Source organism: Bubalus kerabau, chromosome X (assembly GCF_029407905.1).
Source record: "Bubalus kerabau isolate K-KA32 ecotype Philippines breed swamp buffalo chromosome X, PCC_UOA_SB_1v2, whole genome shotgun sequence".
In the NCBI taxonomy this organism is placed as follows: Eukaryota; Metazoa; Chordata; class Mammalia; order Artiodactyla; family Bovidae; genus Bubalus; species Bubalus kerabau.
The window spans coordinates 147,568,347-147,594,077 of NC_073647.1; the positions used below are offsets into that span (position 1 = coordinate 147,568,347).

At 44.5% G+C, this 25,731-nt stretch overlaps 1 protein-coding gene across 5 annotated transcripts; it reads left to right on the forward strand.

The window, feature by feature from the left end:
* The first annotated feature begins 1,511 nt into the window (after positions 1-1,511).
* PRPS2 (phosphoribosyl pyrophosphate synthetase 2) lies at positions 1,512-25,731 on the forward strand. Of its 5 annotated transcripts, none has more exons than XM_055563107.1 (7): positions 1,512-1,734; positions 6,965-7,148; positions 13,232-13,330; positions 14,354-14,478; positions 20,095-20,268; positions 21,176-21,335; positions 23,172-25,731. In XM_055563107.1, exons 1-7 carry the CDS (start codon positions 1,613-1,615, stop codon positions 23,262-23,264), a joined length of 957 nt encoding a protein of 318 aa, XP_055419082.1. In that variant the 5' UTR covers positions 1,512-1,612; the 3' UTR covers positions 23,265-25,731. The 5 variants fall into 5 exon arrangements, with proteins under 5 accessions (XP_055419082.1, XP_055419079.1, XP_055419078.1 ...); XM_055563104.1 differs by lacking the exon at positions 23,172-25,731 and adding an exon at positions 22,825-23,107 and having other exon boundaries at positions 1,522-1,734; XM_055563103.1 differs by lacking the exon at positions 23,172-25,731 and adding an exon at positions 22,159-22,434 and having other exon boundaries at positions 1,522-1,734.

Consider the following 25,731-nt stretch of genomic DNA (forward strand, 5'->3'; position numbering starts at 1 on the left):
ACTGCCATGTCCTTTAAAAATATATTTTATTATTTTTTAAAATTAATTTTTTGTTAGAGTATAGTTGCTTTACAATGTTGTGTTAGTTTTGTATTTGCTTCTTGAGAAAACCTTTCTGCTCTGTCTGCAGGGAGAGAAGGGAAGGCAGGGCCTCCAGGAATGTGGAGGGCTGTGGCTGGGAGTCACCTGGGCCGTCTTGCTCCTGGGGTCAGGTCCTTGAGAAAGCAACAGGTAGGAGGCTGTGAAGCTGATACGAGGGCCACCGAGTCGACCTAAAGATGGGGAATCTGGAGGGGCCTTGGCTCCATCCAACATCGAAAGCAACTTTGCCCCTTAGCTGCTGTCAGGGCTCAGATGATCGCTGATATTGTGGCTTTTTCAAGGACCCGGGGCAATTCTGCTCTTTAACGAAGGACTGGATGGTAAATAATTTAGTCTTTGTGGGCCAAGAGGCAAAATGAAGAGGATATTATGGAGGTACTTAAATAACAAGAGAGGGAAAAACTTCACAATGTTTTTTATTGATGAAATCCAAACTCTAATTTACAGTTTTTGGTGTGTGTGTGTGTGTTGTGTTTTTTTTGTTTGTTTGTTTGTTTGTTTTTTTGCAGCAGACACCCATTAATCAGAGAAAGGAAAATACTTCTCTTAATCGGGGTTCAATGGCATGGTAGCTGTTATCAGGTACATCCAAAAATGGTCAAGTGTAAAGCGATGCTTCGCTCTCTGGTACAAACAGGCAGGATGTGGATCTCGCCTGCAGGCCAGTGTGCAGACCCTTGTAAACTGCCCTAGCGATCCGCAACGGGTTTGAGGGTATTTTATTTGGGAGGCGCTCCTGCTGGGAGGCATCTCCCTCCCCCCTTCCCGCACCCTCCATCTGTGCGCAGTTCAGCAGGTTCACTGACTCTCCCCCGCGAAGCTGGACGGAAAGATCAAGATTAGAGCCTGGAGCTCTCCCACGGAGCCAGGCCACCCAGTGTTTCTCATCCCACAGCCCTCGGTGTGCAGCAGCCCACGCCTTGCAACACCCTCGGGGCTCTTCTTCCTGCTCTCCCCCTCCCGCCCCGCCCTCCCTCGCTCCTCCAGCTACCCGTCCAGCCTCCATCGTCTCCGCGCCTCGCGCTCCTCGTCCCCCGCCTCGTTCCTCCAGTTCCTTCGCCTCCAGCTCCTCCTCCGGGTCCTGCCGCCGCACTTTCCCACTCCGCCTCCTCCTGCAGCCCCTCCTCCCTCAGGCCCGCCCCTCCAGCTCCGCCTCCGGAACTCACGGCGGCGCTTAACCCACGCTTCCCACCGCGCGGCTCCTCCTCCTTCAGCTCGGCCTCCTGGACCGCGGCTGCGCCTTGCCGCTCCTCCGCCCCGCCTCCAGCTCCTCCCCCGAAGCCCGCGGCTGCGCTTTCCCACTCCTCCCACCCCGCAGCTCCGCCCCTTGAGTGCCACCGCCTCCAGCTCCTCCTCCCCAGGCCCCGCCCCTCAGCCCCGCCCCCTCCAGCTCCTCTTTAACTCCGCTCCTCCCCGGTGTCCGCCAGTCGCGCTTTCCCGCTCTCGCCACCGGTTGCCGAGTGACCGCCGCCTCAGCCGCCCAGCGCCGCTCGGAACTCCGCGCCCGACCATGCCCAACATCGTGCTCTTCAGCGGCAGCTCACACCAGGACCTGTCCCAGCGCGTGGCCGACCGGCTGGGCCTGGAGCTGGGCAAGGTGATCACCAAGAAGTTCAGCAACCAGGAGACCAGGTGGGGGCCCGGCCGGGGAGGGCTCTGGGCGCGCGGTTGAGCGGCCCGGCCGGGGCCGGCGTCTGCCTGAGACCCCCTCTGTGGCCGCCCGCTCCCCCTTCCGGGGCGGGCCGGCCACGACGCGGCCTCCGCGCCACCGCCGCGGCGTCCGTGAGAAGCCAAGGAGAGCGGCCTCAGCCGGGAACAGCGACCCCCCGGGCGGCCCGCGGGGCTAGGTGGGTGCAGCCGGCTGGAGCCGAATCGAGTGCGGGGCACGCGGGCAGGGACATGGCCCGGGGCGTGCTCGCCCCGGGGTCCGCGTTCCTGCCGGCAGCGCTGCTCCCAAACCCAGGGCGCGCTAGGGAACGTCCCGCCCACGTCCCCAGTCCGGGCGGCGCGCTGGGTTCGCCCTGGGCTGTGGAAAATGCAGCTTCGCCGCGCTCCCGGAGGTTTCTTCCGAGGGCTGTGAGGGTCCGCATGTTGAAAGCTCCCCAGGTGACAGTCCTGAGTTGCTCGGGTGCCAGCTCCTGAGTTATCCAGCAGGTGTGGACCTGCAAAGGGTTTAAAGAGCCTGAGAACTTCAGGGCTCACGTGCTGGGATCCCTTGTGCTAACTTTTCTGCCTCAGAGATGATGGACTTTTTTTTTTTTCCTTCTCCAGCTTCTTCATCGTCCTGGGACACTGCAGTGTCCAGCAGCAAGGCCATGGCTTGAGTGTAACTGCTGCCCCCCATGTCTCAGGTCCGCAAGAAGCGGTGACCTCCGTTCAGTGAGGTCAGGCTGGTGGCCCCCTCGGAAGCCGGGCCAGGGGCTACTTTCTTTCCACTTGCCTGCGTCCACGCAGCTCTTAACTCATTTCAAGTTGGTCCCATTCCTTCTCCCTCCCCCCTTAAATATCTACCACGATACTCAGTTACTGATCTTTTTTTTTTTTAAGTTACCAATCATTTTAATATCTTTGGCAAAGACCCAGTTCAGCCAACATTTCCAACACGCAGGGCTGGAACAAGTGTTGGTGAGCTGCAAAAAAAAAAAAAAAAAAAAAAAAAAACCAAACCAAAACCCCAAACAACTCCATCCATACTTCCTACCATTTCAGAAATGACCTTGAAATTCTAAATCTAAATGTAAAACCTAGAACTGGAAATTTCTAAGAGAAAACATGGGAGAAAAATCTTGATGACCTTGGCATAGGCAAAGATTGCTTAGCTACAGAGGAGTGGTTGTTATGACAGAGAGAGAAGGTGGTGTTTGCTATTGAGTCAGCTTTTTAGGCTCCATGAATTCCTTCTTCCATTACATGACCCTGGTGATAATATAAGTGAAGACACATTTGTGAATGAGTAGCAGGTAGTATTAATGCACGAGTCTTTCAGCTAAAGAATTCCACTTTGCAGAGTTCCATACAGAAGTCTCCTAGGATGGTCAGGGCTCTGGCAAAGGATAGTATATTTAGGTTTGAATACGACAATATTTAGCAGTCCTGTTCAAGTTTCAGTAGCTTTCAGAAGAAAGGAATAACAGTTTGTGTTCCAGAGGTGGTGTCATATAGGTCAAGAAAAAATTATTGTTTCTGAGTATTTTATAATTGCCAGGTAATTAGAAATCATGAGGTATCAGAAACCACTCACCATGAAGTCTGGGAATTGCTGTATAGTTATATTTTATGTTTTTAATATCTAGACTATCAGAGGTTAACTTCCTGACTTCCCTCTTCCCCATGAACTGTCTAGGCCCAGAGGTTGAGTTTTTACAAACAGGCCTCCCTGTAATCTGGTAATCTGGTTTTTACTGTGTGGTCCTAAAGATGAAAAGCAGAAGGGCAAAAGGAAGAGAAAAATGCTTCAGTTCAGGTCCAGGGGCCCCTTCCTAAATCTCTTCCTGAGCCAGGACCATAAATCTGGTTTGGCATCTGCTGGTCCTCAACTCCTCCTATTACCCATTTAAAAAACACTGCCTAATTGGACACAGAGCCTCATGATTTTACCTTCTCATCTCTAAATCATTTAAGCTCCACAGGGAGATGTCAGTTCCAGCTTTCCAGTTGACCATTGAAAGGCTGTGATGACGTCCTAGAACAGCAGGGATGATGGCGTCTGTAACCCTTTCTGCTGGTCAGTTAACCTGCCCAGAGTGGCTACCTGGATTGTAAGACCCAAAGTCCTGGTTATCTGTTGTGTACGATCGTTATTTCTTTGACTCTCACACTGACTTGAGCAGGGCTCAGTAAGGAAGGCTTCTTTCTGTCCCACGTGTTGGCATCTGGGGCTGGAGAATCCACTTCTGAGCTGGCTGGCTTGCATGGCTGGTAAGTTGGCAGTAGCTTTGGCCTGGGAGCTTGGCTGGGAACCCCTGTACCTCTCCCTACAGGGCTGCTGGAGCTTCCTTATTAGAGCGTGGAAACTAGCATCCAAGCACAAGGACTTCAAAACACAGGAAGTCAGAGCTCCCAGTCTGTGAAGGTTTGGACCCCGAAGTCAGGGCATCGACACTTCTGTCACATTGTGTTGTCAATTGCAGAGTCCTCCCAGGTCCACGTGGAGGGGCCATAGATTGCCCTTCTTGGTGGAAAACGTGTTAGTCCGCGGCTGTCTTTTAATTACCACACCCATTTGTTGTTGGCTCAGATAAACTCATCAGCCTTATTTCAGGATCAGTGAAGAACAGTAGATGCTGCCTTCTGCCCACAATTTTTGAAAGACCTGGAATAAAGATCAGTCGTGACCATCTATATGAGTAGAATCAGGAATAGCTTTGGGAAAAAGTTGCCATGGTGATCATACGTAGTTTCTGTCTTCCCCATGGGGATTGAGGTTGTTCCTTAGAAAAAATAGGGCAAAGAAGTTTATCCCCCTGAAATTTGGGGCTAAAAAATCATAACATCAGGAGTTGTTGGCAAACTTTCTGTAAGTGGCCAGATAACATTTTAGGTTTCATGGGCCCATAGCAGCTCTGTTGCTGTTGCATCTTACAGTTCTGCGGGTTAGAAATCCATTGTGGGTCAGTGTTCCTTGTGGAGGCTCTAGGGCAGGATCCACCCATTGCTTTCCCAGCTCTTAGAGGCTGCCCACTTTCCTTGGCTCTTGGCCCATTCTTCCATCTTCAGGGCCAGCCACATAGCACATCTCTGACCCTGCTTCGGCCCTCAGATCTCTTTCTCTGACCTCTCTCCCTCTGCCATGTTTAAGGGCCCTTGTAATCCCATTGGGCCAACTAGAATAGTCTAGGATAATCTCTCTTGTTTTCAGGTGACTTGACTAGTATTCTTAATTCCATCTGCCACTTTGCTTCTCCTTTGCCCTGTAAATGAACATATTCAAAGGTTCTGGGGATTAGCACATTGATGTCTTTGGTAGGCCATCATTTTGCCCACCACACTATTCTCAGCTCACAGGCTGTAGATTGTCAACCTCTGAGCTATAATACCGGGATTTCCCAATCAACTTCACCTCACATTTGACGTGATGTTCACAAAGGAATTACATTTAGCTCCTTAGTACTTGAGCTTGAGAGGAGTACATCAAACTCTGTCATATGCTCATCCTGAGGCTGGCATTGTACCTTTTCCATCCATGGCAGAGCACAGAGTACATGGGAGGCTGACCCACTATGATCAAAACTGTTTCCAGATCATGTCAAATTGAAAAATGGCATTTTTATCTTCTAATTATTTTACTTGAAGTTGGATAGAAGCTTCCGTTGGTTCAGATAGCCTACTATATGGTATTCCAAATACCATTTATATTTCCATTTTCTTTAGAAATAATCAGCTCTTCCAATACTATTGGGTATAATTGGCTTCTGATCACAAGAGAAAGGGCACAGCTGATTGTATATGTATGCCAGTGTTGTATTCACTCATTCTCTTGTTGAACCCCCAGAATCCTACACTTGGAACTTCCTGGCAGGCAGTTTTCAAAGAGTTAAGCTCCTGTTTGCTTTTTTCAAGACGCTACCAGAGGATGTCCATCAGCAAAACCAGCAAGTGCACAAGAAAGGGTACAGAGAGCGGGAAATCAAGGGCAGGAGACAGGGGAAGGGAATCCCCAGGAGGCAGCTGTGTGCAGGCAGGAAGAGAACCCAGGTCAGCCAGCGGAGGGAGGGGGGAGGCGGGGGGGGGTGGCGAGCCTTGAGCAGGCCGTGGAATAGAGGGCACGCTCGAGGCCTCGACCTTGACATTGTGGGGTTTCGTTTGTTAGCTCAGTGTTGAGGCTGCCATTTGTATTGGAAAACTTAGTAGATGAAGAGGTAGCATCACTTCCTCCAAGGTGAACAACCCACCCCCCAAAATTGTGTATAGAAAGGCAACGTGAACTTGGTTTTCAGTTTACTGTACGGCTTGGCTCTGAATGGCACCGACACAGTTAAAATGCAGCCCTCAGATTTGGTTGGCAGATAACTGATCTGTGCTGAGAGGATGGCGACATGAGATGGGAGGGCTGCGCTTGATGCAGGGGATGGGATGGGGAGGGGACGGGTCAGTCCTCATGGTCCGGAGTGAGAAATCAACCCGTGATGCCTAAAATGAAAAATCCAGATGAAGCAATCCAAGCATTAGTGAGGGACTTTGAAGATAAATATGTTAAAACCACATCAAGAGATGAAATTGGCTGCCTCTGGGCTTATTTTATTTGCTACAGGCCTTACAGAATGGTTGGAATTTTTAAAGCAATGTATACGTGTAACAGTAATGAAAGTAAAAAACTAGAATACAGTACTGAGCCAAAAAAGAGTTAATGTAACAGGCCAGAGACAGTTTCTAAAGAGCATATTAGAGTCCCTCGTATATGAAAAAGGCCCCTTTATAGGATGACCCTTGGCTGGCTTCTGGGAACTGAGTTTGCGCAAGGTTTCCCCCATTGCCCATGGAAAAGGGTCCCTGCTGAATAGTGAACCACGTGGTTAACACTGAGTCCCTGGCCCCCAAGAAAACCCAAGGCAACGGAGTCTCCAATGAGCTTCCCGGGATGACAGGGCTTCCTCTATGATTGTGTTGTCACAGCTGGTTGCTGGGGGGGAATACACACGTCCTCTGCAACTCCACTCGGGTAAGAAGTGTTGGAAGCTTGTGCCTAATCTGCCCAGACCTTGCCCGTGTGCCTCTTCCCCTTTGCTGATTTTGCTCTGTCTCCTCTCAGTGGAAGATGTCCTACCTTCAAGGACCACCGCCTGCTGAGCACTCGCGAGTCGCAACCCTTAGGAGTGGTCCCAGGGAGGCTTAGCTATTAACAGCAGCACCTTCCTTTCCCTAGCGTGGAGATCGGTGAAAGTGTGAGAGGGGAAGATGTGTACATCATCCAGAGTGGCTGTGGCGAGATCAACGACAACCTGATGGAACTACTCATCATGATCAACGCCTGCAAGATTGCGTCGTCCTCCAGGGTGACCGCTGTGATCCCGTGCTTCCCTTACGCCCGGCAAGACAAGAAGGACAAGGTATGCGTGCAGGGCAGCTGCTGGAGGAACTGGCTCTGGCTTGATGGCTGCGTTTATTTTCTCACTTTATACCTCCGACTCCTTGGGAAATGTTGGCCTTCTACTGTCGTGATGGAGTAAACATGCTTTCTTGCCCTTATCTAAGGTTTATCTTTGAATCAGCCGTCATGTTTGTAGATACAGAAACAGGTAAAGAGTATTTTTGCAGGTCTGAAAATACTCTTACTATAGTCCTTGTGATGAAACTGGTGTGTGTCTTTGTGGTGGGGAGTAGAACTAAACACATACACACACACACACTGTTGAGTGTAAAACGCTGATGAAGTCCCAGGCAGACCCCTGGATTGTATCCATGTCAGCATCCTGGTTGTGATTTCCTCCTTAGGGCTGCAAAATGTCACCATGAAAAACTGGGGTAAGGATGCACCATCTCAGCTGTGTGTGAGTCTACAGTTCTCTCAGGATACCAAGTTAACTTTACACCAGTATCCCTTTTTTAACCCCCCCACAGGAATGAAGTTGGTATTGTTGAATTATCCTTTTTGCAACACTGGCATTGTAGGAGGCCCTGTGAGGTTGTAGAAGAAACTGAAGAAGATATGGTCTCTGCCCTCAAGAAAAATCAGGGAAGGTGGAGGGGAACTTGCAAAGGGATCGTATTACTCTGCTCGGGCTGCGGAAGCAAATGACCATAAACTGGAAGGCTTAGAATGACGGAAATGTGCACCCTCGTTGTCCTAGAGGCCAGATGTCAGGGGTCAAGGTGCCAGCAGGCTGCACTCCCTCTGGAGACGCCAGGGGGAGCCTTCTTTGCCTCTTCCGTTTCTGCGGGCTCCTGACCTTCCTAGGCCTCTGGTAGCGTCATTGCCATCTCGACTCGTCTTCACATGGCTACCTTCCTGTGTCTGTGTGTCCTTTCCCCTTTTATAAAAGGGTAGTCGTTGGATTTAGGGAGCCCCCTGATCTAGAATGATCTCATCTTGATCACCGTCTTGCTTTGAAATCAAATTGCAAAGACTTGATTTCCCAATGGGGTCACAGTCTGAGCTTCTGGGTGAACATGAGTTTTGGGGTTACCATTCAACCCTCTATGGGAGCAACACTTAAGCTGTTGCCCTCTTTGTGTTTTATGAATAGATGGTCAGTTCCAAGTGAATCCTTTTAGTTCAGCAGCCACACTGTTGCCCTGTGATTGGATAACTAGTTACGAGAGAAACTTTCTCCAGTGCACCTCCATTTGTTTCCAGAATTGATTTTCTGAAACAATGCAAATCTCTCAACAGTACATAAGATTCCCCTCATGTGAAAAAAGTTGTTTATAAATATGGATTCCTGTAGCAAGGTCCCCGTAAATTTTAATGTCAACTCCTTCAGGTGTGGTTTCCAGACTCTGCTAAAGACACCTAGTCAGTGAATTGCCCACTAAAAATTTGATCTCCAGAACTCCATTCTGCACTTGAAATGTGACTCATTATATATGTTAGAAAGGGTCAGCAAGGTTTTCCTGTGAAGGTCTGCATGGTCTCTGTGGTAACTACCAAGCTCTAATTGTATGACAGAGACAAATGTAAATGAATGGGCATGGCTATATGTCCATAAAACATTTGTTTATGGATATTGAATAGCAGGTAATTGCCATTGCCATGAAATATTGGAGTGTGTGTAGTATGTGGGGAGGTGTGTGTGTGTCTTTCACTTTGTAACTTGGCTTTAGTTTATGTGTAGGTCCCATCTGCTCCGGTGAGGCATATGACCTCCCACGTATCATTTGTCAAGCTGCTTTTATTCCAGACTTGATTTGCAAGTTTTATGTGCGTTTTTAGCTGCTAAATTTAAATTTATTTCTTTTGTTCCCTCAGTGTAATCTGTCGTCCTAGCTCTTCCTCCCATTTGTGCGTTTCCATGGGATTATTCAGCATCTTCATTCTTGTCTATGTACTAGAGAAGCTAATATTCTGCTACCATCTCTCTTCTACATAACAGGAGGTTTAGTAAATTCTGTATTCTGCCATTTGTCATCAGATTTTCCTTTTATTTCTAGTAGCCTTTGCACTTGGCACTAAGACATTTGATACATTACTGCTTTCTCAGTAAATTACTACTTTTATTATTACTTGGCCATCTCCCACTGTGTTAACAGTTTGGAACCCTAGCTGGTTTTTTGGGTTTTGGTTGTCTTTTTTTATCCTAACTTTCTTTTTAACTGATACAAATACTGAGACACCTGCATTTTTTTGTTTGCAAGTATCTGATTGGAACTTACCTGTTGTTCCAAGATTGTATTTTCAAACTTTGTTTCTTCCATTTGATCATCATGATATAGAGACACCAGCCGGGTCTATGTGGCTGATCTCCTGCTCCCACAGGGGATGTGAGGTCACTCCTGGCCTCTGGCCTCTACTTGCCATCTTGCTGGCAAAGAGCCCTCCAGAGCCCCCAGTGGGCTTAACTATCCCCTGAATCTGCTTTGTCCGACTATCTCTTTATCCAGCTTCCATTATTGGACATTTAGATAGGTTTTCTTGTGGAGACCATTTTGAACACCAGTTTCTTTCCTTTGTTTCACTGTTACTTAGTCACTTTGCTGTCGGAACATTTCTTGGAAACAATACGGTGGGCACTTTTCTCTTTTACCTCAATCAGACAATCCCACGACTTTCTGAACTTAACCACTGGTAGAAGAGACAAGGTGAGCACTGTCAGCAACACAGAAGCAAGGCCACGATAGCAGTTGAGAGTTGGCACCAGTAGTAGTAGAAGGAACCCAGAATTCAGAAATGGTACGCCGTATTGTTGGAGAATAACTGATAGCAAAAAAGGAATCACAGAGGGCTGTTTTTCAAAATTTTCAAAGTTAAGACCTATTTTCAATGATCACATTGTTTCTTTTGATTTCTTAACTGGAAAAATTGAGGACAGTTGTGCTGACACAAATTTCTATAATCTCCATTTTTAAAGCTTGTGAAGTTTACGCTTTTTTTTTAAAATTTTATTTTATTTTTAAACTTTACATAATTGTATTAGTTTTGCCAAATATCAAAATGAATCCGCCACAGGTATACATGTGTTCCCCATCCTGAACCCTCCTCCCTCCTCCCTCCCCATTCCATCCCTCTGGGTCGTCCCAGTGCACCAGCCCCAAGCATCCAGTATCGTGCATCGAACCTGGACTGGCAACTCGTTTCATACATGATATTTTACATGTTTCAATGCCATTCTCCCAAATCTTCCCACCCTCTCCCTCTCTCACAGAGTCCATAAGACTGTTCTATACATGTGTCTCTTTTGCTGTCTCGTACACAGGGTTATTGTTACCATCTTTCTAAATTCCATATATATGCGTTAGTATACTGTATTGGTGTTTTTCTTTCTGGCTTACTTCACTCTGTATAATAGGCTCCAGTTTCATCCACCTCATTAGAACTGATTCAAAGTTTACGGTTTTTATCAGGGCAGCAGCTAATATGCTGAATGAAATCTGGACTCTCTGGAGAATCTTTGTCCAGACTGGTCTGGCTCACAAAATATTTGATTTTTAACCATTTTTCATTAGGGGAGTCAACCGTTTTATTTGCAGTTGCTGTACCTTGACTACCTTTGTTGAAATGCCATACTAATTTTTTCTCTTTCTTAACCATAAAGTCAGTTAAAACCTGTAAATCATTTTTCTTGCAAGATGCAGTTGGGTGTTAAGGCAAATCATGAAAGATGGTCTGAAAATTAACTTCTAAAACAGAGTTTGAAGGAGAGAAGAAAGTATGGATTTAGAAATTGCTCCTGTGCTCTAGCTCTCAGAAGTAAGAATGGCTTGATGCCGTGGAGAGACAGAGGAATCTTTTTGCAGGTTATCAACTTAGAGGAAGTTGATCAGCATAGTGAATCACATTCCCAGCGATGGATTTGTTCTTTTAATTACCCTGGAATTTTGTTAGACTAAGTAACTCTCCCAGTCAGTGGGGTGAATGACTAAGCCTTGGAAACTCAGTGTTCTAGAAATCCTGTTATGAAATATTCACTGAAGAACTGTCATATGCAAGGTACAGAGCTGGGGTTGCAGGTGATGCAGACATCTCCAAAACCAGTCCTTTGCGCTTGAGGGACACACAGTCTAGTTGTGAAGTATGCATTCTACGCAAACGATCTTCTGATGTCCATCTTTAAGCAGGTGGCTTACGGTGGTCCCTCATGGTGGGGGCCAAATGCTGTGTCCCTTTATAACGGACAGATCATTCCCCTCTGGAATTCTCCAAGTGCCTAAAGTTTGGAGATTGGAACCAGATCTGGAGGATCAGACATACAGGGTCTGCAGAGGTAGGGGCAGATTAAGGGTAAGGTGGGAGTGTGGGTGTAGACGGCAAGGCTTACAGTGTTCTCCAGAAGAGGGAGAGAGGGGGCCCAGAGCCCGCTCTGGGGAGGACTCCTCCTTGAAGCTGAGGGTGCAGGGCAGACCACTTCTAAGTAGCTAGAGCCACACTGGCAGGAGGGCTTTTTATCTCAAGGACAACATGGAACAGAGCAGGGGAGTTACATGATGAAAAAACCTGAGTTAGTTGAGCAGGTCGAATGATTCACAAAAAATTAGAAAACTATTTCCCCATCATCTCACTTTCTGGAAACATTTATTGTTAACATTTGGGATATTTCCTCTCATTCTTTGTGTGTGAAAAAAAAAAGTGTGTGTGTGGGGGGGTGTGAATTATCGTAAAATATAATTTCTTTTTTTTAGAAAAGAATGATACTAGAGAAAATAAAAATAATCGGTTCACATTTTGATTTAATTCCTGTGTGTGTCTTTACAGGAATATACTGTATGCGTGTCTGTGTATTTAACAGAGATCATTTATTACTATTTTGAATGAAATCTTTGTTTTCCGCTTTGAGATATAATTGAAACTTACATAACATTGTAAGTTTGAATAAAATCTTCTATTAAGCTTACATTTTCTTTTTTGTTGTATGTAAGAATGCTTGGTTTATAGCAAAGTGCTGAACTCTTTCCATAGGCCCAATCATGCCTGTATAGTCCCTTGGATTGTTTTGACGTGGGCAGAGTTCATGTCCACTTATGGTGTAGAAGCTAAAGCTATGAAGAACTTAGGTACCTTCAAGAAGATACAGTGTCACACTGCGGTCTGTTTCTCTAAATATCAGCTGATCCATCACCTTAAGCTGTTCTTTCTTCCTTCTGGTTGTTGTTGAATTCGTAACAGCCTTTGCTTCTAGCTGTAGTGCAGAAACTCAGCTTTAAGGACTGGCCTTTGGGGCTCTGAAGATGTAGCCCTGCCTCCCTTCAGATATCCCCTTGTGCTGCATCCTGGACCACCAGGTAGCCACACTAGGCTCTGTCCGTCCTTGGATGTGAGTGACCTCCCAGCCTCCATGATGTCACATGGGCTCTTTCTGCACCACTAGTCTCTGCCTCTGCTGGCCTCGCCTTAAGAAGCACTTTCCTGTACACCTGTGGCAGATTCATGTTGATGTATGGCAAAACCAATACAACATTGTAAAGTAATTAGCCTCCAATTAAAATAAATAAATTTATATTAAAAAAAATTTTTTTTAAATTGCTCAGTTGTGAACTTAAAAAAAAAAAGAAGAAGCACTTTCCTTAGAGGGGCCTCTGACAACTAATGTCTTTTAACTTCTTGTCTTTCATGCTGTTGTCTATCTGTGTCTCTCTCTGTCTCCCTCTCACTTTCTCTCTCAGTACCTTTTATTCTACCTAGTTGTCACAATTGGAATTACATAAATTGTGATATTATGTGTATTTATCTTTAATTTTTGCTTCTTTGATATTTGTTTTCTGTATCCAGTGTCAGGCACACTGTCTCCCAATAATAAATAATTAGTATTTGGTGAATAAAACTGGGATGAGTCTCTTTTGCTGTTATAACCTATAGCTTTCTTTATTAATTAATTTAAATTACTAAATTCAAATTATTGAGGGATTAAATTATTAATGTTACTTCTTTTTACATGTAATAACACATCTGTGATTCATCTTTCTCCTGTAGATCTCAGTGGGAGAAATCTGGATGTCGCCATCTCTCCCTTATTATAAAAGTTGTGCCTTTGTATTTTAGAGTCGTGCTCCGATTTCAGCAAAGCTTGTGGCCAATATGCTGTCTGTCGCTGGAGCGGATCACATCATCACCATGGACCTGCATGCCTCTCAGATACAGGTTCCAGCATTTGCTTTATTGTTCTTGGTTATAATGAGGGCTTAATGCAAGTGGTTAAATCCTAACTCTCTGTTAGGTTAGTTTTCAAAGGAGGTAACACTACTTGTGTTTTTAAGTTTGTATATGGTGACTCTCTGGGATTTTCGTCTTTTTTACCAAACTTAGATAATTTAACATTGATATCGCCCATCTCCACCACCACCTTGCCTCCACTCAATTTTGGAGGAGCAGGAATGGCTTCTTGGTAGTAAACTCTGTAATTCTACCTCAACTTCTGCCAATAATTAGAATGGGAGAGTTAAGTTTTTAAATACTCTTCATAACTTAGTTCCTTCATCTATAAAACAGGCCGAATTACAGTATGCCTGCCCTGCAGTACAGTAAACTGTGAATTATTTGGCTTACAATAAGATGCTTAAGATTAGCTTTAAGCAAATCTTTCCCCCACTTATCTACAAAGCCAGTCTCCTTTTCTTAGAATAGCGGTGATCATAAGGTAATAGACCATGTCCCCAAAGATACCAGCTAAACCAAAATCTGCTTCTGGAACATATCTGTCTTTTGATTTAATTCCGTTTGAATTAAGAAAAGGGAGTCTGTACAGACATAGAAAAGAAACTTATAGTTACCAAAGGGAAAATGTGGGGGGAAGGATAAAATATAAAATAAATATACAACAAGAACCCACTGTATAGCACAGGGAACTATATTCAGCATCTTGTAGTAAGGTATAACAGAAGAGAATCTTAAAAAGAATATATATATATATATATATCTGAATCACTTGGCTGTATACCTGAAACTAACATAGCATTGTCAATCAACTATACTTCAGTTACAAAAACATTTTTTAAAAAAGAAATACAATGTATACTTTAATTGAAAAAATATTTTTAAAAAGAAGTAAAAGGGGAATCTGTTTAAAAGGCTTCTTTTGACTAAAAAATTCTAATTTTATTTCATTGCAGAGAAGATCTTTTTTAAAAAGCCCTGTTATAACATGACACCCACTTCTCCCCTTAGGGCTTCTTTGATATCCCCGTGGATAACTTGTATGCAGAGCCTGCGGTCCTGCAGTGGATTCGGGAGAACATCACTGACTGGAAAAATTGTATCATTGTTTCACCTGATGCTGGGGGCGCCAAAAGGTATTGCGCAGGCTCAGGTGACACGAGACAGGTTTCTGGGTTTGCTAACTGCTTTTTCCTTGCTGTATGTGTTAGGTAAGGAAGCATGTCTTAAATGACTTACCAGTTTATTTTGCAGATGACCAAGTAAGTAGCCAACAGGCTTCACCTCCAGAGCAGAGAGCTGTCATCTTTAATATTTCATCACTCACGAAAGAAAAAAAAAAATACACATAGACATTTATTTTCAGCAAAGAATGTTCTGAGTTTTTAAAAAGCTTTTATTTCTGGTGATAGAAGCCATGAGCCTAATTGGAAAATAAGGCTTTCACTTCACAACACAACTGACCAAGCTTGGCCTTCTTACTACAAACACTTAGCAATGGAAGCCAAAATAGAACAGTTTTAAAATCCCTGTCGACAGAGCACCCCAAGAGAAAGGGAGATGAGTGAGTGTGTGAGTGAGTGAAAGTCGCTCAGTCGTGTCTGACTGTTTGCAACCCCATGGACTATACAGTCCATGGAATTCTCCAGTCTAGAATACTGGAGTGGGTAGCCCTTCCCTTCTTAACTCAGGGATCAAACCCAGGTCTCCAACATGGCAGGCAGATTCTTTACCAGCTGAGCCACAAGGGAAGCCCAAGAATACTGGAGTGGGTAGCCTATCCCTTCTCTAGCGGATCTTCCTGACCCAGGATTCAAACCGGTGTCTCCTGCATTGCAGGTGGATTCTTTACCAACTGAACTGCCAGGGAAAGGGAGATAACTGTGGCCAAGAAATAAAAAAGGCTGAGAGCTGCGCTCAGGGTGACCTGGGTGATGGGTCGGATCCAGGAAGAGACGAGTGGCTTGGCAGAGGCTAGTGCCCACAGGGGAGCCTCCGGAGAGAAGGGAGAGGGCAGGGAGAAAGGCGCCACCTGTGAGAGCGCCAGCTCAGGGTCTATGCTACGGCTGGATGTGTGGTGGGATTTGCACTTGCACCCTGATGTGGCGGTCCCAGTGCTGGGAAAATGGACCCCAGGCTGCAGAACGGCAGAGGGAGAATTCCACAAGCCCAGCTGTTCAGGAAATACTCCCCGCCGAAGACCACCTCATGCGATGAAGACCACCTGATGATCCAAGTTAGGAAAGCGAGAGGGTGCAGCCCCCGGAGAGCCCCCGCTTGCAGATGACTGGGCGGCGGGCAGCCCACCTCGTGGGGCCACAGAACAGTGCTAGGCTGGAAAAGGAGGATGCTGGCCAGAAACTGGCTTGGCACTAAAAGCAACAGAGCGCAGGCACACTGAATGGCCTCAGGAAGTGTACTGAGCAGTCAGTAGAGACAGTTGAGGATCAGGGTGAAGGCGGTGGAACGCCGATTCGATAGAGTGCTGTACTGCACGCCGAGACTCCGGACTCGGTCCCTGGGTAGAAGCGCACAGCTGCTTCTCTGGTGGGGAGAGGGCTCTCCGTTAGGAAGGGCGACGTGAAGAGAGCTCCGTCCACAAACTTGTGTGGCCTTGTCTTTTCCCATCCCAGCCCCCTCCCGTTTTTTTTTGTTGTTTTTTTTTTTTGTTTTTTTTGGATGAGGTGATGTGTCCCACCTCTTTCTTGAGAGGCCTCTATTCTTTCCAGTCTTTCCAATAGCATTTGGAAATGCTATTGAAACATGTATCTCCCTTTTTATTTCACACAGATGATAATATGCTGCACATACTTCTCTGTGTTTTTTAAAAGTGTGTTCCACCTTAGCAAGCGTTCCACAGCTGTGCAGGAGCGCGGCTTTCTTGGTTTTGGCGGCTGGGTAATAGGCCCTTGTGTGTAGGCGTAGGGATTCCTTTAGCCAGTCTCTCATTCCTCTTGAGTTGGTCCTGTTGTTGGTGTTCTTAGGCATGTTCCTGCAGCAGGACACTCACTTTCACGTTTCCTATACATGTGCAAGTAGTGGAAGTACAAGTGTTCCTAGAACTACTGTCACCAAGTCCAAGAGCATGAGCTATTTCGGTTTTGATGGACGGGGGCAAAATTGGGTCTTTCAAAGAAGATAAAACATTGGGATCAGCAGATAAAACTACTGTGTATAAAATAGACAAGCGAGAACCTACTGTATAGCATAGGGAAGTATATGCAATATCTTAAACCATAATAGAAAAGAATCTGAAAAGTATACACACACACACACACACACACACACACATATGTATAACTGAATCACTTTGCTATACACCTGAAACTAACACACCATTGTAAATCAAGTATACTTCAGTTAAGAAGGAAAAGACCAGTTGACATTCCCGACTGTGCATGCCAGTGACTTCATACACAGGCTCATTTGCTCAGCACTTGATCAAACTTCTTTTTACTTTACAGATCAGCTGAGTGGTACAGGGCATGTCTTCCTGTTAATTCCAGTTGCTGTGCATAAGGTTGAGCGCTCTTTCCAGCATGTTTATTTTTTGTTCCTACCTTTTGCTTCTTCTATCAGCTGGACGCCTCTTCCTCTGGTTTGTTAGAAGTTCTATGCAGGCAGGAAGTGACATCTTTGCTTCTCTGTGTAGCAAATAATTCTCCAAGTTTTTCACTTCTTGTTGTGTTTTTCTTCTCTGCAAGACTCTTAAAACATTCTTATGTAGTCATATTTATCTCTTTTTCAAATTATGGCTTCTGGGTTTATGAAAGATTCACCCTTAACATTTTTCCTCTCCTCTGATTTTAAGTATTTTAAGGGTTGCTTTTTTCCTTTTTAATATTTTGATTTTTCTTCAATCTGAAACTTGTTTTGGAATAAACAGTGAATGAAGAATCCAAGTTCCACTGTCCCCAGCTATCTAGATTGTCCCCAAACTGTTAAGTAATCAATTCTTTTCCCTTTGACTTGAAGTACCATCTTTTATTATATGCCAAGTTCCCTCATGCACTTGCTAACCCCTGCTAAAAAATAATAATAATAATAACAGAATCAGCTAGCTCGGCCAGCAGCAAGATGTTGTTTTTGTTCAGAGCCCCTTCAGATAAGTTCCACTCAGACTACCCTGCTGCTCCCTCTCTGCTGGGAAAGGCAAACTTTTTAAGGGTGTGCATTTCAGAATTCTTGTCACCTCTGTTTCTTTTCCCTTAAATTTTTGCTACACATCTCGCATATCCTAGAGTAAGCTATTCCCCAACCAACAAAATAGCCTCGCAAGTAACACATGGTACATGCAGTTGACATTATCTGTGACTTCTTTGCTTGATGTGATAAGTTGTTTTTCACACACACAGACAAAAATAGGTGTCTGAGAAATTGGGACTTGTTGCTGTAGAAAAAACTTTGAAGCTTAATTTGTTCCAGGTAAAACTTAATATCACCACAAGAGGTCACTCGTGGGTAGTCTTTGAAGCTGAGAAAAAAGTAGACCTTAGGAAGGAAGCACGCCACTGTTGAGATGGTCAATATTCACATAAAACTGGTTCGGGAAGTTGGTGCAACTATTTCAGATTTTCCTTTTCTTTTTCTTCTGTAAAGACTGTAATGGTGTATCCAGAAGAAATAGAAGTTGAACTATGTATTTTTGTTGTTGTTCTAGCTTTTTCCGCCTGAGATTTCTGTATAATACCCTGTATCAACAACTGTATGTTAGGAATAGGCAGTAAGTCACAGTTGTACACCTGGAAGAGAAGCGTTGGAACCTGTGGAGAAATAGGGATATTGTCGCAACCCTGGAGCTTTTTTGCAGGAATAGTTTCCCTGATTTTTTGCTTCTGACGTTGCCATTGGGTACCTGAAGTGCCTGGGGCTCCCCACTCATGTTCCATGCCTTCCTCTATCCCCCTGACCCCCACCCTACCCACCAAACTGCATAGCTCAGCTTCCTTCCCACTCGGGCCGCTGCGCCCCCTGCTGGTGTGTTTATTCGCAGACTCAGGAGAGCAGATCACCTGGCAGACATGTGAACACAGGCGATGCCACCTTCACCCCACGTGGTGGTGCGTCCCTGTGTGAGGCTGTGGACCTTGGCCCTGCCCTACCGAGGTCTTCCTGATCCTTACATAGAAACAAAATTTTTATATGCTCATATGAAAGGTGTTCAAGAGGCTTTTCTTGGCAAAATCTGTCTTATGTTCTGAGAAACTAGCTTTCCTTAATTGGAGTTTAAAGAGCATATCTTTTATGAAATTGGCATAAATAGAGTAGTATATGTTTTAAGGCGATTATGGGGCAAAATTTTTGTCAGTGTTCAAATTCTATTAGGTATACATACATACCTCTATGTATATAATATGTATAACTTTGTCTACCACAGTTACAAATGATACCAGTTGTTGAATGTTCTCAGAAACAAGCAGGAGTAACCCATGGTACACAGTCCCCTTCCTGCTGCCCTCTTGGCCCCAGAAAGTGGGTTCTCCTCAATGATTGGGCCGGGCTCTACTTGATCACCATTTGAGGAGGACACAGTGAGTGGTGCCAGGACTTAAGCATCCAGAGGTTGTATCCTCTAGTGACTGCATACAAAATTGGGTTGTGTCTGAGTCTGTGTTTTGGTCCTTCAAAAATTTTTTTCAGCTGCATTGCATAATAAGAGGCTGTCATTTTAAGAAGTGAAACAGGATATTTCATGTTCCCTTATGTCAGTGGGATTATTTTATTGCTAAGTTTCATCATTGAAGTCTGTTCTTCACAGGAAAAATGTAGAATGCCCTGGGCTCAGCAGCAAGCCTAGCCTGCCAACTTCTCCTTTAGCCAGTTCAGGCCTTTCAGGGCTGATAACTTTGAGCATTTGCTGTAGATGGGCAGAGGCCTGGACTGTGATTACAATCTCAGAGGCCTCAAGTGCAGTCAAACCCTTTGTCATAAGCCTGCAGCTTACATGGCTTCGCTAAACAGGACTTTGTCCCTCATGGCTGCTCCCCAAACTGAGCAGTTAGTACTTTCTAAATCATTTACTTTCATTTGGGCCTCTGACTTTACAAGATGCCCGTAAACACCAGCCTGTTGACTGTCAGGAGTTTTAGACCATGGTCAAGGCGCCCTGGCTTTCTTCCCCAGCTGCCCCAGGCGCAAAGCCATGTCCTGGCACATTCCTCCGTGTTGGTTGCTTAGCACATACCCCACACCAGGCCCAGCTTTTCAGGCGAGGCCTGATTCCTGCATTATCTTGAGTGGGGCTGGTTACAATAGTCCTAAAATACAGCTGTGAGGAGCACAGTCTTTTTTTGTTTTGACAATATTTGACACATCTGTCTATTTTTTTTTTTTCTTATTTTGTAAACCGAGAGTTTTCTAATGTAATTTTGGGAATATGTTTTCAGACTTCAGCTGTAATTCTTTTCCTTCTTTTCCCTATGTATCTTTTTAACTTTTAATTTTATATTGGAGTATAGTTGGCTAACAGTGTTGTGTTAGTTTCAGGTGTACAGGAAAGTGATTCAGTTATTTATTTACATGTTTCTATTCTTTCTCAAATTCTCTTCCCATTTAGTTTGTTGCATAATATTGAGCAGAGTTCCCTATGCTATACAGTAGATCCTTGTTGGTTATTCATTTTAAATACACCAGTGTATACACGTCCACCCCAAACTTCCTAACTATCCCTTCTTCCCAGCCTCCTCCCCACCCCCTGCAATAACCAGAAGTCTGTGTTCACTAAATCTGTGTTTGTATATGTCTTTGAGCAGGGTCACGTCAATCGCGGACAGGTTGAACGTGGAGTTTGCACTGATTCACAAGGAGAGGAAGAAGGCGAATGAAGTGGACCGGATGGTCCTGGTGGGCGACGTGAAGGACCGCGTGGCTATCCTTGTGGATGACATGGCCGACACCTGTGGCACCATCTGCCATGCTGCAGACAAGTATGAGGGTGCTTCCGGACCCTTCAGGAAAGTGCTAGGCCATCTCATGAAGAAAGGAGAAGCGTCAGCTGCTAAAAACCGAGCTCCATCCTCCTAATTATTACTGATTGCTTAGTAGTGGATTTTCAGACCAAAGTCAGTTTCTACACCCATTTCTTTTTGTCTTGGTAGGGAAAAAACCGTGGTCCTTTATGGCGTGGTGTTCGTTTTCAAGGTTTTACTTGCAGTGTATTTTTTTAAAAGTTCAGAGAAGAAGCTTCTGAAACTGAGCACAGAGGGGAAAAGACAGTCTTTCGGCCTCTTCAGGCCCTCCCTTCCTTTGCTCGCTTTCACTCCAGCTTTCTCAGCTGTGGCCTTCCAGGGGCTTAGAGCTGGGCTATCCTGCCTAGGAGCCACTGCCCACCTGTGCATGGCTGCAGCATGCATGTACTGAGATGTGCTGGGAGGGTCCAGTGCACAGAAGGTTTCAAAGACAGAGCAAAACTAAGAGTGTAGAATAGCTCACCTTTTTGTATTGATTGTATGTCAACATGGGACGTTTTGGCTTTGCTCTTTTAAACCTGGGCAGTTTTGTTTCCTGGGAGACATTTGACAATGTCGGGAGACATTTTTGGTTGTGACAACTGAGGGGAGGGGTGTTGCTATTGGGTAGAGGCCAGGGATGTGTGCTGCACAACAAAGAAGTGTCCGGGCCCAAAGCCAAGGGTGATACTCCCTGATGTAAGGAAATACAAAGTGTTTGGTCAGCACATAGCTTAAAAGATCATGTTTTAGACTAATAAATGTGAGTGAAATTGGTTTCATGTTTTCCTGTATGGAGCACACTATTGCTTCTAAATTCACACAAAGGGGAGAATGTTTCAAGAATATTTGTGCGCACTTAACTTTTTTGTCTTTTGTTTTATAGACTACTCTCGGCTGGAGCCACCAAAGTGTATGCTATCCTTACCCATGGGATCTTCTCTGGGCCAGCTATTTCCAGAATAAATAATGCTGCCTTTGAGGCTGTTGTTGTGACAAATACTATTCCCCAAGAGGACAAGATGAAGCACTGCTCCAAGATTCAGGTACTGGCTACACTGCTGGCAGAGCCATGCAGTGAGACACTTAGCTCACATCCCAAAAAATAGCATTGCATCTTGCATGTGTGACCCCTTGCTAAGGCAGATGTTGGCAGAGGTTGTAGCTTCCTGTAATGGGAAGGTCTGATACATGTTAGTATCTGGGAAAAGCTGGGGTCAACAGAGGTCAAAGTTATAAAGAGTAAGTGAATAAAGCCACAGTAAAGACCATTAAGAAACAGACTGTGCTAAAGCTAAACAGAATTACCGTATGATCCACCAGGTCCACCTCTAGGATTATTCCCCTGAATCTGATAACGGGTGTTCAACAAAACCTTGTACACAAACATTCATAGTAGGCCCTAGTCGCAATAAAAAGGTGGAAATGACCAAACTGTCCACCGCCAGTTGAATGGGTAACCAAAGTGTGGTCTCTTCATACAGTGAAATATTCCTTGGTCTTAAAAAGGAAGGAAATTCTGACACATCCAGTAACATGGATGAATCTTGAAAATGGTATGCTAAATGAAAGAAGCCAATCACAAAAGGACAAATGCTGTGTGATATTTAAACTAGATTCCACTTAACCTGAGGGCCCTAGAGTAGTCAGACGCATAGAAAGGGGAAGTAGAGTGGTGGTTGCCAGGAGCGGCGTTAGGGAGTTAGTGTTTAATGGGTGCAAGGTTTCTGTTTGAAATGATAAGGCTATACCAAGGGTTTACTCCTATCCCTCCTGACTTGGGGGCCCCCAGAGAGGTGGCAATGATTGCTGTACACCAGTTGACCTGAAATAAGTCAAACGGTTTGAATTCTTGTTTGGCCTCTGTAGCTTGGTGAACCTTGGCAAGTCCTTTCATTGCTGGAAGCCTCCGTTCCCATCATTAGAGCATGAAGATGGATCAGAGTGATCCGCCTTGTGATTTCTCATCTATCAGGGAGCAACGCAGTTCATTTGGCCCCAGGAGATTTGTTTGAAAATGGTCAAAATAGCTTTGCCTTAGATTTTCATGTCTGATTCTCAGTAGTTGAGAGTCAGTAAATTAAGGCCTGCAGGCCCAATCCAGCCCACCATCTGCTTTTGTAAATAAAGTTTTATTGTAACACAGCCATGCCTATGCATTTATGCATTGTCTGCTGCTGCTGCTGCTGCTAAGTCTCTTCAGTCATGTCTGGCTCTGTGCGACCCCATAGACAGCAGCCCACCAGGCTCCCCAGTCCCTGGGATTCTCCAGGCAAGAACACTGGAGTGGGTTGCCATTTCCTTCTCTAATGCATGAAAGTGAAAAGTGAAAGTGAATTCGTTCAGTCATGTCCGACTCTTAGCAACCCCATGGACTGCAGCCTACCAGGCTCCTCCGTCCATGGGATTTTCCAGGCAAGAGTACTGGAGTCGGGTGCCATTGCCTTCTCCATTGTGTATGGCTGTTCTAATGCTGACCTTGGAGTTAGGTGATTACAGCTGTATCGTTAGATGCTATGGTATCTGTGTTTTCAGAAACCGAGAGACAAAAATCCTCTATGCAATGATTGAGTAAAAATAATTTAAAAACAACAAACACCCGAAGAAAAGGATGTCTCTGGTTAACAGCAGCCCTGAACAGCCTTTGAAGTATCTACACTGAAAAATCTCACTTCCAGGATCCCTCACCCAGGATTGTACTCTGAAGACAGGCACAAACTGTCCTCTCAGAAGAAGTGGATGTGGGCTGGGGGTTTACTAGTAGCATATCTTATGTGCTGGAGAAAGCTTTTCTAGGCTTTCTGGCTTCTACGTTTCTAATTAAACATCACTGAGATGTCCCACTTTCCTCTCCCCTTTTCTGTCTTTTCATTGGTGTTTAGGTTATTGACATTTCGATGATCTTGGCTGAGGCGATCCGAAGGACCCACAACGGTGAATCTGTGTCTTACCTGTTCAGCCACGTCCCACTGTAAAGATGTGAGGTGTGGAGCAAGCCTGGTCTGGCTTCTAACTTGCGTGCATTTGTCTGATTTTTTTAGCTTTGGGACTGAGCAGTTATGTTAATGTGAAAGCATCAGGTCTATGTATACTCCAAGGCCACTGTTTTCCCCCTCTTAAAGATCTCAACCATTTATTTTCACTTTAGTGAGGAGGGCAGTGGTTATTTGATCTTTTAAGTGAACAGTCTTAAAGGAGAAATGTTTTTGTTACCTTGACTTGTTCTGATAAGTGACCTTTCCCCCCGCCCTTTGTTCTGTCAGTACTTTGAGGCCACAACTTTCAAGTTTATAATTTCTTTGTGGAAGTTCATAGTTTAAGAATTTCGGGGCTACCAAAGGTCACTTCAGATTAAAGCCTTTTTGTAAATATAAAATGATAATGTCTATGGACATTTGGGTGAAACCCTGTAGAGAATTAGTCTTTCACTTTTGAGTGAACCTTAGAGAATTAATAATACCCTGAATTTTGAATATTTGTTTTTAGTGGTCAGGTTTCCAGGATACCATTTTTATCATTATGCTTAATTAGGATGAAATGCATCAATAGCTGAAGATGGCCACTGGCACGTTTATTTTTGGTAAACAATAGACACCCCAGAAGCAGTGTATTTTTTATTGCCCCTTCTGAAAAGCATAACTGTCACTTTTCGTGAAATACACTGTTTTAAAATTCCAAAAGTTTGTTCAGCAATAGATCTGATTGAGAAACTCTTTTGAGATAATCTCCAGGTTCGGGGTCACGTTCAAGCTCTGTCCATCCAGATGCACCTCATGTCCTGCCATCTTGTTTTTTTAACATCCTGTTTTTAGCTCTAGCTTTTACTCTGCCTTTTTCCTCAAGAGTTTTATGTTGTGGCTCTCCACTGCAACAAGGACTTCTTCCCTAAGTCCTCTTAGTTTTACTAGTCCCATCTCTATTTTGCTTTTGACATGATAAAAGGGTACATTTTTGGTGGGTGCCTCCAAATACACGTTTAAACGTTATCTCCTTAGTGGTGGGTGACCTCGTGGTTTTTGGTCTTTTGTAATCACAAGTAGCAGACCTTCTAGGCAATAGATTATTTTAGCTAAAGCTGTTACATAGGTGAGAAGGGCCTACCAAATAAAGGACAAATAGGTAAGCATTAGTTGCTCCATGAAGTGAATGTTCAGTGGTGGCCCAAGGAGTGATGGTGGAGGGAAGAGAGCTTTATTCACAGGTGACCTTTGACGGCTCCTGAGTGAGGTGCCCCCTCCTCGGTGGCAGGCAGCAAGCAGCAACTCTGAATTGTACTAAGGGCACGTTGGTGGACAACCAGCTGAGTGCTTCCACCCACAAAAAAGAAAACGTGCCTCCATAGACAAAGCCCAGGAAAAAGAAAGAAAAGTCTCCTCCTCCTGCTGGATCTCAAAACTCAGAGCAAAGTCTCGGATCTAAATTCAGTGGGTGGAAAAATGAGGTCTCTTTAAATTATTAACAAACCTGAATAGCAATCTTTAAGATTTCAAACTTCATCACAGCAGAGGTTAAATCAAAGTTTAAAGGATTGTTTTAATCATTGCAGAAACTAGCATTTTGCTGTACCTTAAAATGGCTAAAGTCACCTATGCAATACAATGGACTCTATCTAGACAGAGTTGATTTGAGATATATAGTCTATTGAGATGTATGTAATTATTCTTTTTGAAAAATGAGTGATAATCTGTATTTCTTCAATTTCTGTGGAGTGAAAATGTAGTTATGAATGCACGCAGCTAGACATCTTGGCATCCCAGCATAGACACATTAACAGTGACTAAAACCAGTTGATTTAAAGCAGTGATTTCATTGAAGATTTAGTCCAACACATAGATCTAAATGTGTTACAGAGCTGACATATAATTTTAAAATTCATTTTCAAAAATGATATTCAGATAAAGATATTAAGAAAGTGATATTGTCATTCTCTGAATTAAGAGCTGATTGTTTCCACGGTTATTTAGCTTCATTTTGTATTTTAAAGTACTTCTGGTACATCTGTCAACTAACTAGACTTGACTTAGCCCTACGCAGTGGCATTTGATGGTCCAGTTCAAAGAAAGATGATGAAGATGGCCTTGAGAGCTGCTTAATTTGAGCTCATGCAATCCCTTGCTGCTCGTGCGGAAACATTTCAATGACCATCAAACATACTGGTTCTATCCAACTCTGCTGAATGGCAATTGACTTGGTGTACATCTAGCCAAAAAGGGGATCCAGAGAAATACAAATATACCAAAGTTGCTCCATTTTCAACTTAAATTACATCCATCAACTTCAAGAGATTTGTATGATAACTTTCCTGTGGTAGAGATGATGTCAACTAGATTCAGGAACTACATCATTTGCAGTGCTTGTATTGCTTTAGAATATAGGATTCGAAGATCTTCCAACACTGTACTAAAAGATTTCAATAAAATCATGCTCCTTCTTTCTTTCCTA

Excerpts from the sequence above, each read along its gene's own strand:
- PRPS2 (XM_055563107.1), top strand. The coding sequence starts at position 1,613 with ATGCCCAACATCGTGCTCTTCAGCGGCAGCTCACACCAGGACCTGTCC. Across the intron at positions 14,479-20,094 it reads GATGCTGGGGGCGCCAAAAG|GGTCACGTCAATCGCGGACA; the intron begins GTATTGCGCAGG and ends GTCTTTGAGCAG. Across the intron at positions 21,336-23,171 it reads AGCACTGCTCCAAGATTCAG|GTTATTGACATTTCGATGAT; the intron begins GTACTGGCTACA and ends ATTGGTGTTTAG.